At 43.7% G+C, this 19,595-nt stretch overlaps 2 protein-coding genes across 9 annotated transcripts in view; one reads left to right on the top strand and one right to left on the bottom strand.

The window, feature by feature from the left end:
• The first annotated feature begins 291 nt into the window (after positions 1-291).
• tmem79a (transmembrane protein 79a) lies at positions 292-6,576 on the top strand. Its single transcript, XM_020500360.2, has 4 exons — positions 292-718; positions 2,733-2,918; positions 3,183-3,411; positions 4,226-6,576. Exons 2-4 carry the CDS (start codon positions 2,735-2,737, stop codon positions 4,416-4,418), a joined length of 606 nt encoding a protein of 201 aa, XP_020355949.1. The 5' UTR covers positions 292-718; positions 2,733-2,734; the 3' UTR covers positions 4,419-6,576.
• LOC109903572 (myocyte-specific enhancer factor 2D homolog) overlaps positions 5,652-19,595 on the bottom strand; it is a 32,609-nt gene continuing 18,665 nt past the window's right edge. The window contains exons 3-13 of one of the 8 annotated variants that reach the window (XM_020500353.2): positions 18,437-18,640; positions 17,735-17,878; positions 17,270-17,477; positions 16,518-16,574; positions 14,749-14,930; positions 13,642-13,671; positions 12,626-12,752; positions 11,141-11,303; positions 10,411-10,479; positions 9,784-9,831; positions 5,652-9,221 (exon numbers count right to left, since the gene is read on the bottom strand). In XM_020500353.2, the coding sequence (XP_020355942.1) occupies positions 8,777-9,221; positions 9,784-9,831; positions 10,411-10,479; positions 11,141-11,303; positions 12,626-12,752; positions 13,642-13,671; positions 14,749-14,930; positions 16,518-16,574; positions 17,270-17,477; positions 17,735-17,878; positions 18,437-18,640 (1,677 nt within the window). In that variant the 3' untranslated portion in view covers positions 5,652-8,776. The remainder of the gene's footprint in view (positions 9,222-9,783; positions 9,832-10,410; positions 10,480-11,140; positions 11,304-12,625; positions 12,753-13,641; positions 13,672-14,748; positions 14,931-16,517; positions 16,575-17,269; positions 17,478-17,734; positions 17,879-18,436; positions 18,641-19,595) is intronic. The other 7 variants (XM_020500354.2, XM_020500356.2, XM_020500355.2 and 4 more) reach the window with 7 other exon arrangements.

The following is a 19,595-nucleotide window of genomic DNA, read 5'->3' as shown; positions in this document are numbered from 1 at the left end:
CGAATATGATTGGCTTTTTAAAACGTTTTTCAAAAAGTGGATAGGGTTCGGTTTCACTGCGCCGAGGAGGCACACGTGCAGCGCACAGCGCTCTGATAGGAGCGCGGTGAGAAAGCAGCCTCTTTATTGGCCTGTTGATGTTAGACAAAGACCCGGTACAGTAGACTATCGAATGTTGGCCTACCTGCGATTTATGAAAATAAAATATTATGGGTAGCCTATATTTACGACGAGGGGATGCATCTTCACCGATTAAAATGAATAAAATAATTTATAAAGATTACCAACATGATATATAGACAAAAGTTTGTTTAACAAACCCTCTCTATCGCAATGTTATATCTGTGGTTTTGAGCTAGCCAGATTGTAGTCCAAAAACCCGGAAATAAATTACTTATGGTTGGTTCAGTCATACATATGGGAAAACAATCGGGTTTTGGGATAAACCATGGCGGAGTTAGTGCCTACAAAAACTATACTATTTTTCTCTATGGCATTGTAGAAAACGTAATCGTGGACAAAGTTTTCACATGATACTGCCTTTGCAACTACACAAATGTCCTGCAGTGCTTTACCTTGACACACCTGTGAAACAACCCACCCCTACTTAAGTTTCACTTTACGACCGAGTTTGACAAACACTAGGACAAGTTAACTTATTTACACTATTAAAACATCATATTTGAATCTCATGGAACAGCAGGAGCCTAGACATCAGGTAAGTCAACTACAATTAGGCTACAGGGTTCAAAGTTCCTTATGTCTTGGTGTTTTCACTATGGATTTGGTCCAGTATCGTTAGACCAGATTCGCAAAGCAAATTTTTACCACAACATTCCTTCTCTGTAAGCTCCCTGTTTCTGCAGTGTATTACAAATTGATATAAAGTAGGCTTTATACCTTTACCAACTGTATATAAGAATGTTGATCATTCCCACTTTCCACAGGAAAAGTTAACTTTCTCCTTCCATGCTCACTGACAGCTCATTAGCTTATCAAATAGATTGATTTGTAGTCACACGGTAATACATAGTTTTATTGCTCTTGCCTTTCAGGTGAATCAGTGGGACTTGCCCTTATGAGAATATTTTGTACCAACTTGTTTTATGGAATATCATTTGAAATGTTGAAACGCAATGGTAAATAGTCACTTTGCAGACAGACAGACGGGCCAATAATTGCACTCACAACACATAGCCCCTAGACATGAATATCATACAGACCGAGACAGGCAGAGAAACAGTGATGTCAGAGCACCTGACTTTAAACCCAGAGCCAGATGAAGACCGAGCTGGAGGGCCTTCTACAACCAGTGGGTCTACAGCTGCAGGACCTCAAACACCTGGATCGAAACAACTGGGCCTAGAGCACAGGAGGATGGAAGAAGAAAAGGGGGAAGAGGATGAAAAGGAGGAGAAGGAGGCAACCAGCTCAGCTGCCTTTCAGCCTAGCACCATGGCAGGGAGACCAAGAGATGGTGCGAGAGGGAGAGAAAGGAAGTGTACCATCTGAGAGCGAGGGAACTGAAGGGGAGGAGAGGGAGATAGGGAGCCAAGAGCTTCTGGAGGGACAGGAGAGACAGCCAGAGAGTGAGCGAAAGGCAACATGGAGAGAAAGCATGCCGGAGGGAGAGAGATGGACGGATGAGGAGGTGGAGGGAGGCCAAGATGAGGAAAGGGATGGTTCGCTTGAAGATGAGGAGGAAAGCCCAGTGAATTGGATGCCAGAAAAGGCTATGCAGGTCTTCACTCCGACAGTGATAGTGCGTCCATCTAGCAAATGGGAGGAGTTCCCACCCGAAAATAACTACTATGAGGAAATGGACACTGAGAAGAGTTCTTTCTTAGAGCCCCTGACACATACAGTCCCACCAGTATACTACTACCCACAATGGACAGAGGAGCGGGACAACTACACACGTATGTACCAGTGCCGGATCAAAACCATTTATGTCAATCAGTTCAGGGATTGAAGTGCATTACTATGAAACAAATATTTGTCATAGTAATGTCATTATCTGCTGCCTGTGACTGGAACGAATTGCAAAAATCGCTGAAGTTGGAGACTTTTATCTCCCTCATCAACTTCAAACATCTGCTATCTGAGCAGCTAACCGATCGCTGCCGTTGTTCATAGTCTATCGGTAAATAGCCCACCCATGTTTACCTACCTCATCCCCATACTGTTTTTATTTATTTTATTTTATGCTCTTTAGCACACCAATATCTCTACCTGTACATGACCATCTGATCATTTATCACTCCAGTGTTAATCTGCAAAATTGTAATTATTCGCCTACCTCCTCATGCCTTTTGCACACAATGTATATAGACTCTCCTTTTTTCTACTGTATTATTGACTTGTTAATTGTTTACTCCATGTGTAACTCTGTGTTGTCTGTTCACACTGCTATGCTTTATCTTGGCCAGGTCGCAGTTGCAAATTATAACTTGTTCTCAACTAGCCTACCTGGTTAAATAAAGGTGAAATCAAAATAATTATGTTAATAATTATGTTGATTAAAAAAATTAAAAAATGTTTTGCCCATCTTCTGAAAACATCTGAAACTCTACCTCATCAGAGTATTTCAAATAATCCCACAGCACACCCCTTTTTTTTCCTTTTAAGTCTTAATTAGTTTTGATTATAATACAACTTTTTTTGTTTTTTTAAAAGCAATTTTCCCAATATTTGGCTGTAATTAATTGAACCCAGATTCCTCTGTTATTTAGATATGTGTTGCGGGGATGTTCTGAAACTTAGCCTGGGCATTGGTGCTGCAGCTGTTCTATTCCCTCTACTCGTATGGGGTGGTTATGCCCTCTTTCCCTTTGATGCCCCGCCACTGGACAGCGCCCCTCTCAGGCTGGTGTACACACTACGCTGCTCCTTCTTTGCTGTCATACCCATCATTCTAGGTAAGACTGTGGACTATTAGGGTTGGGCTGCGATATGACGTTGTTGCCTATTAGCCATTTAACAGACTCATAATGTGTGTTACTTCTTGCTCTTGGCAATGCTAATGTTTTAATAAAGAAAATTGAACTCTCATGTATGCATTGTTTTGCTGTTCCTCACTTTTTTTGTCTTATTCATCCTCTGGGAGGGGAAACAATCGTCCTCTCCCCCTACCTCTATCCCCATCCCTTGCACTGTCCCCCTTCCCTCCTCTCCTTTCCCAGGTGTGCTGGTGCAGGGGGTGGCGCGGCTGCACTACGGCGCCGTAATGCCCCTCTACGAGGGCAAGGTGGGGGAGGAGAGCCGGGAGATGGCGGTGCACCGGCACTATGTGGTTGACTCGCTCTCCATCTTCCTGCTCTACTTCCTGCAACTGGCCATTATGGCCACCTACATTAGCCAGGACCTGCTCAAGATTGTGCCCCTGCTCACCATCGTCTTTGCCTTCGGCAGGTGTGTGAAATGTATGTTCACTACTCTGCCTCCTTGGTGACAGTGCATTCTACACTGTATGTTTATTTGTGTGTGTGATTATGTGCATTCACTCTGCAGGTAGCAGAGATGTAGCCGACGTGGCATCACTAGATAATCAGCTGTTTTGAGATTGGGCATACGTCTCTAGTGTAGTCAGCCTAAAACGTGGCCATTGTTCCCCTTTCTCAACAAGGGCCATGGCTTTTGTGGAGGGATAGGTAATACTGCTTTGTGGGTGCAGAATGGGTTGTGTTGTGCAGATGGGGCCTGGTGTGTTCGTGCAGATGGGTAGTAGCATTCCCTTCTCTCTGATCTATACTTTCAGTCAACATTGTTATCCTTATATTTTCTGACCTTTTTTATATCATGTTTGTAAACACTTGATCCGTTCTCTGTATATTATCTCCATGTTCTCTGACCCATAGAGTTATCTGGTATTCGTTTATTGTTCTGCATCGCCTTTTGGAGATTTGAATTAATCTTGGCAGACCGGAATTTTCATGTTTTCTGTTAGCAGGAAGTATCTTCAAATTACTATGTAGTCTACCTTAAGTTTAGACTGGGGCAATATGACAGCGGTTACTAATATTCACTGAATATGGGCGAGTTCGTTTAACATGGCCGGTGCCCTGGTTGGGCAGAGTTTTAGACCATTCCATTGGTCCTTAAGTGAAATCTCCACCCACCCGGGCCATGCAAAATGAACTTGCCCCAGGTCTCTTCTTCTATAGGCTGAACTACTGGGTTCGTGTGACCTAATTGTCTGATCTTGTTGTGATCTCTCACCCTACAGGCTGATCTACTGGGTGTGTGTGTCCCTAGGCAGCAGTGTGAGGGGGTTGGGCTTCGGCCTCTCCTTCCTGCCCATACTGGTCATGCTGGGTGCCAACCTCTACTTTGTGTGCTCGTCACTCAGTGAAGGGGCTGTCTTTGATGTGGCCCCTCCCACCACCGCCCCACCTCCCCGGCAGAGTTGGTGGGGCTAAGGAGGAAGAGTAGATATCCTGAAGCCTAGATGGACCCCCAGTCCCTAGACACTTGTGTAGATCTGAAAGATGTAAGGATAAATGACATGGGAATATGTCCACTTTGCTTTCTGATAGACCAGGGCCATGCTCAGTAGGCAAACATTGTGCAACCTTGCAGATAGAAATGTATTCCTTACTCTATTATGTCAGAGATGCAAGTGTGTTCACAATATAACACACATTCCCCAATGTTTTGCCCTACTGAGGTTTGTTTGAAATGTTGTTGGTACCCATTCAGCTCTACACAACTGTCATGGTGTTGATTTGGAAGGAGTAAGGGGGGAAGAATCAATCAAGTTCATCAGCTTGGATTTCATCTGAAACATTGGATTGCATTTGCAGTGGTTGATGGTGAAATACAATGACTTGAGGCTAGCAACCCCATAGAAGTTGCTTGTAATTGCAGGATTGTGTGCCATACGCCCTATGGGACTCCCAATCACGGGGTCTTCAAGTTATTGAAATTTATGAAGACTTGAGTGCAACTTTGCTGAAGTATAAACGTAGTGCAGAGTTGACTTTTAAGAAGAAAAAAAAATGCGGTGTCAAACAGGCTGGAAGCCCGTAACAACGAGGGAGACAAGGAATAACAAAATACAATAGTGTGAGTGGTTGCATGCATAGATATGACAATGAGGGGTGTTGAATGGTGCCAAAGCAAACAAACAAAATGGCCACAACCAAAATCAGTGTCTGCATGGAGAGGCTCAATGGGGAAGATGTGTATTTATCCTGGGCCCAGGTGTGTCCCATTTCGCTGACAACCCTCCCGTGTCTCCCACCGACATCCTAATAAGGAAAACGAGAAAGAATACAGCAGACAGTGGGGTTGTCACAGCAGCTATAATTGTTTCAACTACAATGATTACATTTCATTTCCAAATTTGTTACAGCATTTAATACTCCCAATGGATGGGAATGAAGTATAATTTAATGCCTACACGCAATGTGCCTTATGTCTGTACAGTACCATAAAAGCAATGAACAAATCAGTACATTGTTTGTAAAATTACAGCCAGCTGATATAATTGTTGTATTCCTTTTGGACATTGTCGTTCAATATGGTTGGCACTGTCTTAATGGAATGATATTTCTCATAAAGCACCTAGTATTCCCGAGTTGTGTCATGACATCATGAAGCCAAGGGATGAGATGGGGATTGACAGCCAGCTCAAAAGAAGACAAGATCACTTTTTCACTCAATTTGTCTATTTAATATATAAAATACGGTAAAACATACGCAAAAAGGATAAGGTTAAGGGACTTGGATACTTTGGTACAACAAACACTTTTGTAAAAGCGGTATAGAATTTTAATAACATCAGTGCATACATTGTATATGAAAATATACACAAAATGTATATCGTTCTCAAAAAACAAAAATAACCTTTACAACGAAAACCCAAAGCAGACTAACCGAGCACAATATATTAGCTATCATTTGTTTTTCTTATGCTACATTTTTCATGAGGTTCTCTTACTCATTTGTGATGCATTGTGATTTCTTTTTTAATGCATGTAACATTTGTTTTGTATAATCCCACGCATTTACATTTTCGAATTGGGTTAATTGCTCATTTCAGTTTCACCCCCCCCCCACATAAATAAATGTTCATATCTTAATCAATATTGCAGCATTTAACTGGTATTTTCCTTCATTGCATTTGCTATGTCACAATAACTGATCGTGCAATTCTAGCAAGTTTCAAGAAAGGAAGCCAGTTACACATATCATGTATATAAGGTCGATTAAATAAAAGGTTGAATATCCTACACAAAATACCAGAAAAATATAAGCTCCATAATAATAGAATATTAATAAAAGACAATGGAGCTGTCACCAGCACAAATAAACACTTGAAAAATAGTAAGATCTAGAAAACGTTTCACACAAGAAAAAAAAAGGGTGCAGGTTTTTCATTTAACATTATAGATTGTCTTCAGACTACATTGCTAGATTGGACAGAAAACCTTTTGTACATGAGTGGCCTGCAAGTGTCAGGGTGTTAAAACCAAATCAGTGTGGTGTCAAATGTCTCAAACCAGAGGGACCGCTCCCTCAGACTGAGGTGGGCGTGACTACACAAAAGTTCAGATAGAAATGTAGAGTGTAGAAGAAAAAAAAACTTTGAATTGGGCAGGGATGTCCGTTCTAGACATTACATTTCTATCTGCAACGTTGCTCCCCACAAGAAAGGTCACTGGTGCCAGCCATACGCACTGAACCCTGGGATACCCTGAGCAGGCAATGAAACTAAACCTGTGTTGCATAATGTACAGTAGATACATTTATAGAAATCAACACCGCCTTCTTACATTGTGTCAAATAGGACAACTCCATTAGGACGTAGCTCACGGCGGAGGGTGAAGCATATGAAAACACGATTTCATATGAATGATTAAAATGTGACTTCAAAAATCGGCAAATTACTTCAAATAAAGTAGCATTCGTTTTCGCTCAGCCTGACAGTGTATACTGTAGTTTACGAAGTCTGATCCTTTTAAGACAAAATACCATGATTCAATGCAATTGTACTAGTTTAATAGTACAATCCATTTTATTTCTATAATTTGTTATAGTGGTCTATCACTTGACTTTGATTATTGGGGATTGGGTTCAGAGCGTGAGGCCAAAGGGCATGTTGACGCCGCGGCCAAGCAGGCCTCAAGAGTGAGACAGAAAGTGCACACCATCAACACGAGCATTATATAGGTTACTGAAAAACTTCTCGGCTACTGCGGCAGGACTCCTGCATCGTAGCTCGAAACATATCACAATCACACTCATATGCAAGCAGATCCACTGAGAATGAACACATTGCTTGTTTTAGGGATACCTAGCGAAGTCTATGCAAATATATTCATATGAACACACATCTGTATTGAAAAGCCTACTGCTTTGCTGCCAACTGAAGCTATAGAAATATAGAATATGTATTTTTCCATTCTGCTGAAACAGCTCTTTTTAAACATTGCAAAGAGGTGCAGAAAGCTAAGGGAACATCAAAACGCTTTTGTATAATAATTGTATACAAAGTCTTACTCTTAATTCCCCAAAACTACAGTTCAACAGTTCTAACCTTTATGAATGTGTCCAAAATGCCAAGACCAAATACTTCCTTAAAGAGAGCAACCAGAAGTCCAAAACAAACTTTAAATATGCATTGCATCGGGGTCTTCTACTAGTAGAACAAAGCCTTTAGAAGTCCTGTATCTCAGCATCTAGCCTAAATTCTGGTGCAACAAAGATCGCAACAATTCCTTCAAAATCAGAAAGGAAACACAGGTGACGACACAAAGTACATCTGAGCATAGAGATATTGAGAGCAGAATCAAAGTCTGAGTGTTTTTTTTACTGTTTCGTGGAGGTGGTCAGTCATAATAACTTAACAATATTCTTCAGTGTCCCTGTACTGCGTCCGAGGCATTTGGCATTTAGGAAAAGAGGTTGATATCGGCACTCTGGCAAGATGCTCGATTTGGCCTTGGCTGACAGTGCCAGTTGACCACAGAGTGCCACCTGAGGCTTTGGCTGGGGTGATGGAAATTGGTGGCAGCGGTGGGATCCATTCCTGTGTATCCCGGACCGACCGGACATCCTGTTTGCCCGTCTGGGGTCTCTTCGCTCAGTGCCACTGATGAAGCTGAGCCAGCAATCTTTGCAAGCAGCGCTCGTCAAAACAGTCATTCCCAAAGTGCATTTTGAAGGGGTGCTTTCTGAAGCAGACAGTGCTAATTATATCGAACAACAGAACTGAAGAGTCAACGGGGCAGAAAGTCCCAAGGTGAAAACTAGCACTTGTGTCAAGCAAACACAGCAAAAGCCTTCCGTCGGACTGTTAACGATACAGTCGTGCTCAAATTCAAATACGTGACGTTTCGACTAACATCTCTAGATTCACTTTTACGCCTGGTATAAACAGCAATGAGCAGTCAAAACATTTAGGAGAATATGTTCTATTTTAAATCCATCCATTATCTTCTTATCATCCTGATAGCGCAAGTGTCAATTCCCACAAAACACACAAACTCAATTTGAGCGGGACAGCATCGAGATTCTTTGAGCCCCCATATTCAATGTGCTGCCCAATACAAAATCCAACAGCACACTATACCATCCTCCCCTCAGGTGGAGCACAAGCCCATACATTTCTGTCTCTGCTTTGAGTCCTGGGGAGCTGGGTAGGTGGAGGCAAATTCTTTGGATGGAGGCAGCGAAGTGGAGGTGGAAAATGGCGGGAGGTGGTGGTGGGGGGGGGGGGGGGTGTTCTGTGTTTGTGGTGCTTCAGGGGTCGATGATGTTGGCGCCATGGCCTCTATGTGACCCACGCATCGAGTCTCATGCGTTTTATGTTGGCTCCCTCCTGCTCCGCCTCATTCTGGGCCCGCAGGAGCTCCACCGAGGGGCTGAATTCGGGGGGCAGGGAGCGGCCAGGGTTGCCCATGTTGCCCGCTGCACTTCCGCCGATGCCTCCTCCTCCGCCACCTGCCACAGGGTCGTCGTGGTCATTGCCCTCGTAGGAGCTGCCGTTGCTGCTGAGGCTGTCGGCGGGGGAACGGCCGGTTGGGGGCTCCAGGCACAGCAGGGAACCAGGGTATTGTGGCGGGGGCGCGGCCGTCTGGACGCCCCCCCCGGATGAGGACGGCGGGGGGCACGGGGAGTGGCGGTCTCGGCCAGGCGAGATGGGCTCAGACTTGATGCTCATGTTGGAGTTGGTGTTGACAGTCAGCATGGTGCCCTGAGGTATGTGCCCCACCGGCCTGAGTGTCAGAGAGAGAGAGGGAGAGAAGTGCAGGAGAGGGGAGGGGAAAGATGGACAAAGATTAAGCACAGAGATGGAAATTAAGAGAAAGAAAACAGGATGGGTGAGTTTCACTTGACAATTACAATATATTGCAATACAAACAGTGACAGGTTTCTCATGTGACGTTTCGGAGGGAACCCCTAATCACAAGACAGAGCACCAACAAGGCATAGTAGTAGCAGCAACACCATTTGAATTGATGATCAAATCCATTCCAAGCAGTTGACAAGTAAAAGTAACCCTCAAGCTCCCAAAATCCATACAAAAACAGGCCAACAGCATTAGAAAAGCATGAAATTGTCTGTGTATGAAAGGGGTGATTTGACAAGAGATCATGGCGGCTCAGGAAAAACAATCCTGAAACGGGATTTTTCAAAAATCCCAGTTGGAGGATTCCCGGTTCCGGAATTTTCTGAAATAACCTGGGAACTTTGGTCAAGTGTAAATCACCACCACAGAATTTACATGCCGGGGCAGCCAAAAGCGCACAGACATGACAGTACGGAGAAATACAGTACCGGCCCAACCACTCATCTCTACCCAAGAGGAGGTTGGACTGCGAGGCGCTGTGGGGAGAAAGAAACATTGGAGACACTTGCAAAAGAAAATGACAGAGTATGTAGCTATGCATGTGAAAGGTGTACATGAAGGGGGTATATTAGTATTCATCAATCTACCGATCCATCGATACAGCAATTGCAAACAAAAATAGATGGACATAATAATACATGAATGGAAATATGTATATGTTAGGGATAGATCATAAATAGATTGAAGTTGTGCCCAATCCCATTTCGTCCAATATAGAAGAAGTATTAAAAAAAAAAAGAGCTGTGACCACATTTTCAGGAGTGGTAAATGATATTTAATGGTTTTCATAAGTGGTCTCTGGACAGACCGTTGCCTGATTCAATGTTAGTGCAAGCCTTTGTGCCCCCCCTGTGGTTAATGCTAATATGTGTCACCATCTGGAAAAGACAACTCTCCCTTTATAATAAAAGACTTTGCTATCGTTTGTAAATGTACTTGGCATTGTCCAAAATAAAATTGTTCTGAAAAAGGCATCTGTGTTCTTAAGGAAGGAAAACATGGAATAGAGAACAGTCCCCATCCACCCGAAGGGACACCTCGGCAAAGACATTCACCTCAGATTGGCCGCCAGACTGGAGATCTGGCTAGACAGGTCCCCGCTCTGTTTGTCCATGCCCCACATGCTGTGGACAAAAGGAGAGAACACACTCACTCAGTCACACAGGCTACTGAGGCTGAGTGTGTGTGCATGGTGGCCATTTTGACCTCTATTATGTGGGTCAATTGACCACTGGAGGATTTGGCTGGGCTGGGGGGGAGGTATTGGTGCCAGCAGTGGGATCCATTTTGACCATTGACCTTTGCTGTTTGGGACAAAACGGTGACTCTTGCAACTTTGGAGGTTCTAAAAAAACTACACGATCCTGTGTGCTGCCATCATAAAGCTGAGTGTGGAGCCACAACGCAGCATAATACGACCGTCCTTATTTGTGCCAGGTATTTTCCTCACACAGGGCATCTGACCTAAGATAATTAGGTATTTTATCAGTATATAAACTTTAAAAACAAATCCTGTATTAAGTCCCATCCCTAAAAACAACGATGGTGCTTCAAGAAGAAAAGGATCTGGGGTGGCATATGTCGGTGACACCAATTCACAGACCCCATCTAAAGGATGTGAATTGCTTGCAGTTACAAATGACATGGGGACACTATGCTACATGACAGGAATGGCCAGTTGCATAGTGTTTTGATGGACAGCTCGACAGTCATCAATTGGTTTGTAGAGAATGGAGGACGGCTTCATGGTTGCTTTGTGACGTGGCAATGCAAGGATGGACTTACACCAAGTTGCTAAGCGACGCCAGACTAAGTTGTTGCTGTTGCTGCTGCTGTTGCTGCTGGGACAAAGACGGTTGCTGTTGCCACGACACGTTGCCTTGCAGCAGGCCGCCTGGTGATGCCAGGGCGTGGAGAGCGGTGATGTCAGCGCTCGTCAGCTGGTATTCTGAGGGAGGCGAAAGACAGAGGGAAAATGGTTCAGCCACATTCACTTCCTTTCATGTGTAATGTTGAAATGAATCAATCTATATAGGAACTCTGTACACACTAGTGCAGCTATGGTGCTTTTTGCAACGGTTTGTTACTCACTGTTTGTTACTCCGCCACTCTAAAACTACTGATTTTGGTGTCGGGGAGAAATGAAAACTAGAAGGACTGCAGAACTCGGAGGCCAGAGTTGTGCAATCCTGAACTAGTGTCTGTGCAATATATACACACAATGCAAGCATGTCTATTGGACAAGAATATGAAACACAACATACAACCATTTCAGAGGATCAGTCAATATAAATAAATTATTAGGCCCTACTATATGGATTTTACATGACTGGGAATACAGATATGCATCACTTGGTCACAGATACCTTTTTAAAAAAGGTAGGGGCGTGGATCAGAAAACCAGTCAGTATTTGGTGTGACCACCATTTGCCTCATGCAGCGCGACATCTCCTTTGCATAAAGTTGATCAGGCTGTAGATTGTGGCCTGTGGAACGTTGTCCCACTCTTTAATGGCTGTGTGAAGTTGCTGGACATTAGCGGAAACTGGAACACACTGTCGTACACTTTGATCCAGAGCATCCCAAACGTGCTAAATGGGTGGCATGTCAGGCCATGGAAGTACTGGGACATTTTCAGCTTCCAGGAATTGTGTATAGATCCTTCTGACATGGGCCTCAGGTTCTCGTCATGGTATCTCTGTACCATTCCGTACCATAACCCCACCATGAGGCACCCTGTTCACAACGATGACATCAGCAAACTGCTCACCCACACGACGCCATATGGCGTGGTATGCCGGTTGAACATTCTGCCAAATTCTCTAAAACAACTTGAGGCGGCTTATGGTAGAGAAATGAACATTGAATTATCTGGCAACAGCTCTGGTGAACATTCCTGCAGTCAGCATGCCAAATGCACACTCCCTCAAAACTTGAGACATCTGTGGCATTGTGCTGTGTGACAACTGCACATTTTAGAGTGGCCTTTTATTATCTCCAGCACAAGGTGCACCTGTGTAATGATCATGTTTAATCAGCTTCTTGATATGCCACACCTGTCAGGTGGATGGATTATCTTGGCAAAGGAGAAATGCTCACTAACAGAGATGTAAAAAACATTTTAGAGAAATAAGCTTTTTGTGCATATGAAACATTTCTGGGATCTTTTATTTCAGCTCATGAAACATGGGACTAACACTTTACATGTTGCGTTTATATTTTTGTTCAGTGTATAAGCATTTGTAGCAATCTGCTCATGCTTCAGGTAACCTGTGTTGTAAGCTGTCGGCATGGCGGAGAAGGGCAACCCCTGCGCCAGGAGGCTGGGCGTTGTCACGGAGACCACTGGCGTGGTGAGCGCCTGGGCCACTTGTGCGCCGGCCAAACGCTGGGCATTCTGGGAAGAAAGGAAATGAGGGAAAATGTTAGACCAAATAAACAAAATAATTTAAACCTTGGTGTTTGACAGAAATGAGCGACATGTTTAAAACCTGTGTATTCAATGAATGGAACTTCTGACATGATCAAATGTCAAATGTTGATATGGTTGGACTCATGACAAGCTAAGCCTTTCAAAATGTATCTCGTATTAGGTGGAGGTGTTGTCGGGAGACTTGACGTCATGCATCACACACACAATAGTGGTGGTGGCATTGCCAGGTGAACGCGAACGAGCCTTAAAGGAATAGTTCACATTTTAAAATTAATAAGCTTACTTCAAAAAGTGAATTATCCCTTTAAAAATGCATGCCATTCATTGTTTGGGTAACCTCATGCAGTTTCCAGATGGACAGGGAACGTGCTGCAAGTTGGTGGTGGCAACAAACTGCCATGTGAAATGACACCCATCATACCGCCCAACAGTGTCAGCGTTGATGGAAGAAAATGGGCCGACAAAACAATGAAGATGATCCAAGCGAAGTGTGGCAAACGTCGCCCAAAGTTGCTAACATTCCCACTGATAGATGCTAGCATAGCTTGAAGGAATCTTTATTTTTCACCTTAAATTACAGCAACTGATCATAGTTGTAGGACTATATGCAGTCATGCTTGGAGTCACACAACTACGACCCCTAAAACCACATGCAATCCGGTGGCGACTATAAACTCATGACCATACCACCACATGCCATTGAGCCATAGCCAAAGAGACTATACTTTGGCCTTTAAAATGACACACTCATGAGCGTTGATTTGCACACTTGTGACCATGTGAAATGTAGGGGGAAGGTCAACAGTCATCGACACATGCGAGTGACAGGAGGGAAAAAAACAAACAAATTCACCTCGCTCACCATCTCCAGCTCATCATCTGTCTGCAAAGGGGCGGGAGCGGAAATAATTACGCCACTGACCTTTCTCTGAACCCAAAACACATGAATCTCTAGTCTCGACCGTCCGTTGACTAAAGGTCATGCTGGACAGAAGACCGTGAACAGAGAGGAGAAGGTCCTGTTTGTCAACGATACTACACCGAGTGTACAAAACATTAGGAACACCTGCTCTTTCCATGACAGACTGACCAGGTGAAAGTTATGACCCCTTATCAAGGTCACTTGTTAAATCCATTTCAAAATCAGTGTAGATGAAGGGGAGGAGACAGGTTAAAGAAGGATTTTTAAGCTCTAAAACAATTGAGACATGGACCGTGTAATGGGTGTCATTCAGGGGGTGAATGGGCAAGGCAAAAGATTTAAGTGCCGGGGTATGGTAGTGGGTGGCAGGCGCACCGGTTTGAGTGTGTCAAGAGCTGCAACGCTGCTGTGGATTTCACACTTAACAGTTTCCCGTGAGTATCAAGAATGGTCCACCACCCAAAGGACCTCCAGCCAACTTGACTCAACAGTGGGAAATTGAAGTCAACATGGGCCAGCATCCCTGTGGAACGCTTTCGACACCTTGTAGAGTCCTTGCCCCGGTGAATTGAGGCTGTTCTGAGGGCAGAAAGTGGTGCAACTCAATATTAGGAAGGTGTCCCTAATGTTTTGTACAATCAGTGTATTTTACTGATATTATAGTGTATGATATAATATTTTCTTTATAACCTTTGCTTACTCTAGATTGCACAAGTTGTGTTTCGGCAATCTGGTGGTTTTGGTGGAGGCACAAATCTAAAATAAAAATCTTTAACTAGAAAAAACAACAACTCCAAAGTCCATACTAGATTTCACTCTTGCTACGAAACTGAGATGACCATGTGCATAATAAGTGTCAAAGAGTTTGTGGAAGGGGAATAGTCACAACCCGCATCAATTACTATTTTGATGCAATTAAAGTCAACAAAACACAGACATGTCCCATTTAGTCTGGTAAAGCCTGGTTGACCCCAGTTAGACCTGGTATGGCCTGGTTCTGATTGAACTTGGTTAGTGGTTCAGCTTGGTTGAGCTCACCATCTGCATCAGGCTCTTCCCACCCTGAGAGGTGATTACCCGGAGGTCTGGCTTGCGGCTGTTGACCATCTGTGGGCTCTGAGGCGGGGGCGGGGACTTGGCCGGAACTACTTTCCCCAGGCTGTTGCCATTGGAGACAGAGAGGAGGCCCGGGGAGGCCCTGGCACTGATGTATCCGTTAGCTGGAAGGGGAAAAGGAAGGAAGCGAGATAAATGACAAAACCCATGCAGGTAAATCAACACCTACCTAGGCACAGCAGGAATTGCTTAGTGTATTTAGAAGATGAAACCTCAGAGGCTAAAAGTCCTTTATTTCATCATCACTGATCTGAAAGGAGCTTATATGATATACAGCACAGAGCCATGTTTTAATCTATCCTTCAACTATCCATGGTCACAGAGGAAATTATATGAGGGAGGGAGGCTGCTTTCATGGGAAAGGTCTTTTTTTTGTGCAATGCGATAATCGGAACGATGCAGGATTTTAAAAGATTTTGTGTTGGAATACACCAAGAAAACGCCAGGGGGGGGGGGGGGGGGGGGGGGCTTTACTTGGCACATTGCGCATTACTTGGCTCATGCGGCTGGGTGTTAAGAAGAGTGGTTTGGCGGGTCATGTTTCAGAGTACCCATGACTCAACCTTCGCCTCCCGAGTCTGTTGGGAGTTGCAGCGATTAGACAAGATCGAAATTGGGGAGAGAAAAATGGGGTAAAACACAGCAAACAAACAAATCTTCAGACAGACAATAGGCAGACATTGCAATTGGAGGATGCATTTTCTGCATATTCTATAACGATAGAATGTTCTATAATGATATTCAATAGGCTACATCGGTCAGTACAAACTTTGAGAAATTATGCCGTCATACTTTTCGCTCCCACACCTAAACAATAAAAATAACACTACACCACTGGTTGGGGGACAACAGACACCATGGATGTGCTCCCAACTCAATGACAAACAATGTTTTGAATTTAAAAAAGTGCCCATAGTCAGCTTGCATTGCTCATGAGCTGTGAGAAAATGTGTACATTCCACGGCAGAAAGTACACAGAAAAACATGTCGTCGTGCCACACAATGACACATGACAAGTTGTCTTTACACCATAATCTCAGCTATCCCTGGATTGCGTGCTTCAAGCCTTCTTAACACCAGGCCTCCCCTCTTGCCAAAAGCCTGGGGCTAGATTTGATTTCTCCCCAAGGGAGGGTTGACACCTGAACCTTCTGGGTCTCCCTCTCCGCCTGGCTCCCACATTGCTCTGGTGTCTATCCAGGCAAGTGCTAGGGACACCAGCTGACGTCAATGGAGACATTCCAAGATGATCCGGGGCAGTCTAGGTAATACTGGGACAGTAATGTCAGAGAAGATCGAGGAAGAGATGGAGAGGAACTACTAAGGACTGGACCCTGGATGGAGTATATGATTGCTCTTGGCAATGTGACAAGCATAAAATATGTTTCACTTTCCCTTACTTTTTCACATTCTTTTAGCAGGCCCTTTTCTTGAAAAAAAGCAACATCCACATCTCTAATATGCTGATATTTATTGAGACATTTGGAAAAGTTCTGTCATTTGAGCATCTCAATAAATCTCTGTGGGAGCAAATCATAGTGCAGACATTTTTCTGTCTAGCACCTAAGATATTGGATTAAATTAGCCCTTTTTCAATGAGTACATCCATTTCTTAACAAATTGACTGTCAATGAGCGTAGTACTGTCAGTAGAAGTGGTATTGTAGAGTAGTCTGTCATAAGGTTACTCACGGACTGGACTTGGGCATCCTCCATTTGAATTGTTCAGGTCGCCCCCGAGCATAGCACCTGTTGAAATGATAAACACTGGCTTAGCAAGAACAATATGAACACTCCTAGCAGAGAGACTGAATTCAAATGTTTTTCTATTACTTTCACACACATTATAAGTATTCAGATGTATATTGTTTGAAAATACAAGTAGTAGAATATTGGAATGTATTTGGAAATACACTTAGAAAGCATAGGCATGTATATGAAAATACTCAAATACAAATAAATATTCCCATGCATTTGAACCCAGGTCCTAGGAGTGTTTGAAATAATATATTTGGAAAAAAGTATTTGAAAATATTTATTTATAAAATTGCAAAATACTTTCAAATGATTCCAATAGAAATAGATGATTTTGGCCACATTATTAGAAAATACTCAAATACATAGAAAGTAAATGTTTAAATAATCAAATACACGTGTGTTTGATCCCAGGTCGTCTGGATTCATTGCTTCAGAACAACATGGATTTGAAACAGGTTTCCAATTCATTGAATTGTAACAACTCATTGATTGGAACCAGGGTCTTGTTCATTTGGCAGCAAATGGACTGAAACAGGGAGGGACTACCTGGACTTAAGAAACGCTCATTAATTTTCTGTTGCAAAACATTTTTTTACGTTTTCCGTTGCATGTCCTAATGAACAGGACAATGGCTATGGCAGAGCACAGAGTTTGTGTGGAGAGGAAAGATGACCTCTTTCGCTCACCTGCACTGGCAGGTCGCTGTGGCAACCCAGGAGACACCGTGTTTCTCTGGAGCGCCGGTTGCTGGGGCGACAGGTGGTGGTTGTCAGACGGCGACGTCACGTAGGAGGTGGTCACCATGGCGTTGCCAGGGTTACTGAATTGCAATGTGTTCTGATTAGAAGCCTGGACGGTGACGGGCATTGAAAATGTGGGGGGCGGGACCGCAGACTGAAAGAAATTTGATAGTTAGCACTTTTCAACATTGGCTCAGTGGAAGACAATGGAAGAATAGCAGCATCAAACTGCTGTAGGTAAAGTGGAGCTTCCACCATATAGTTCAGTGTTTCGCAAACCTCTGAGTACCACCATTCATTGCACTTATTTTACCTATCCCAGTGCTATCACCCATACTAAGGGATAGTGGCTAGCTAAGGGCAAGGTGTTTTAAATTGGGGGAGATGGTGAGGAAAAGGGGAGATGCTTACACTGACACCATAGCGCTTGAAGAGGATGTCTAGGTCTTCGGTGGTCTTGCGGTATTTGTCGTCGTTCAGGGGGCTCTGGTCTATGGAGTCCTCTCCGTCCGGCTCGGGACTTTCGCAACCGTTGAAGCCTTTCTTTCGCAACGTCTGTGAAGACAGGATGGGAAAAAAAGAGTGGTGGGAGATGAGAACTAAGGATGGGAGCTGAAGGTCCATCTGGCTGAATTGGAACAAGTACAGTCGAGCTGTATTGTTGAATTATGCGTCTGAGTGAGAACAATTTCAAGGTACATTTGTGCGATAGCCTGGTTCCAGATCGGTTGTGCTGTATAGCCAACTTTATATGATCAAATTCATTGCTAAATGACAACCGTAGTTGGGTATACAGTACAAAACGATCTGTGACAATGCTAAGCATCCGATGCACTTCCTCAAAAATGGTGAGAGTTTCAGACCTCCGGACTTGGCAAGAAGACACACAGATCAGATCAGTTCTGAGACTACATTCCCATTCCCTTTCTACAAAGAAGCGACGACACTTTGGTTGCAATAAGGTTCATTGTTCTGTGCAGATTGACCTTGGCTGGCGCAGTGGAACCAATCAAAGTGTCACAAAAAGGGAAAACCCTGCCCACTTGGCATTCCAGGCAGTCTCAAGCTAAAGTGGTATGGTCAGAGGCTGATAGCCCTTTCTGTTTGCTTTACCTCAATGATGTCGGCGTTGGTCCGGCTCTCGTGGGGTTCGTTGTACTCGGTGTACTTGAGCAGCACCTTGTCCATGTCGGTGCTGGCGTACTGGAACAGTTTGTTAGAGTGGTTGAAGATGATGAGGGCGATCTCACAGTCACACAGCACACTCAGCTCGTACGCCTTCTTCATCAGCCCAAACTTTCTCTTGGTGAACGTCACCTGCATTGGGAGGGGATAGAGAATGAATCAATTCGATTTATTTATACAAGCACTTTTTTCCCCATCAGCAGTGTCACAAAGAGATTTACATAACATAATGGAGGGAGGTGAGAAGAGATCGCAGAGGTTGAGGGAAGTGAAAATGAGTTTGAGTTGTGGTGTCTGTAGAAAGTGTCAATTTAAGTCATTAACAAGTGCCGACACAGTGTTAAAAATCTGAGTGAACCAGCAGAGTGGGCTTCCTTTATCTGCAATGGAGTGAATTAGTGCCACTCTGGATCTTCAGTGACATTTTCATTAGGGCACACTGTAGCAAAATGCTTCAAAACATTGTGCCATGAAAAACATTTCCTTCCATTTCAGTGTTTTCTTCAGTTTTGTGCCTAATGAACATGACCCACATGCAACTAACCCCATTCTCTTCAGCTTCAATCTCTTTACCCTTCTCTCTTTCCCAACTCTCCTTCCCCATGTTGCTCAGAGCCCTGAACATGCAAATGAGATGCTTTGATGAGAAAACTGATAAGGGACTTCAATATCCTTCCTTCAGAATTACCCACCCCCCCGTAGATATAGAGAATCTTCCCACTTTTACATCAAAAACACACATGCAAGTGCGCACACGGAAGGGCAATAGAGGACAAGGAAGGGTGTAACATCTACTGGGGTTATGGTTTTGTAATATGCTATTACGAAATGCTACTGTAGTGATACGTAACCTTTGGTCAGCAATTATGGATTTTATTTCAATGTATCCTGTATGTTGGGTGTACATTTCTGAATGACCTGAGGCAATCACAGTTGTTATTGTAGTAGGAATAGTGAATGAGGTACATTGTCACCGAATAGTCAACATCGTAAACCGACCATGGCATTGTACCATAAGTGCAATGCTAATATGTTTTGTATGTACCCTCTGTGTATTGTGGGTATTTTCTGCGTTTTGCAATGTACA

Source organism: Oncorhynchus kisutch, linkage group LG14 (assembly GCF_002021735.2).
Source record: "Oncorhynchus kisutch isolate 150728-3 linkage group LG14, Okis_V2, whole genome shotgun sequence".
NCBI lineage: Eukaryota > Metazoa > Chordata > Actinopteri > Salmoniformes > Salmonidae > Oncorhynchus > Oncorhynchus kisutch.
Note: the sequence above shows the minus strand (reverse complement) of the source record. Positions and strands in the feature narration are given on the sequence as shown.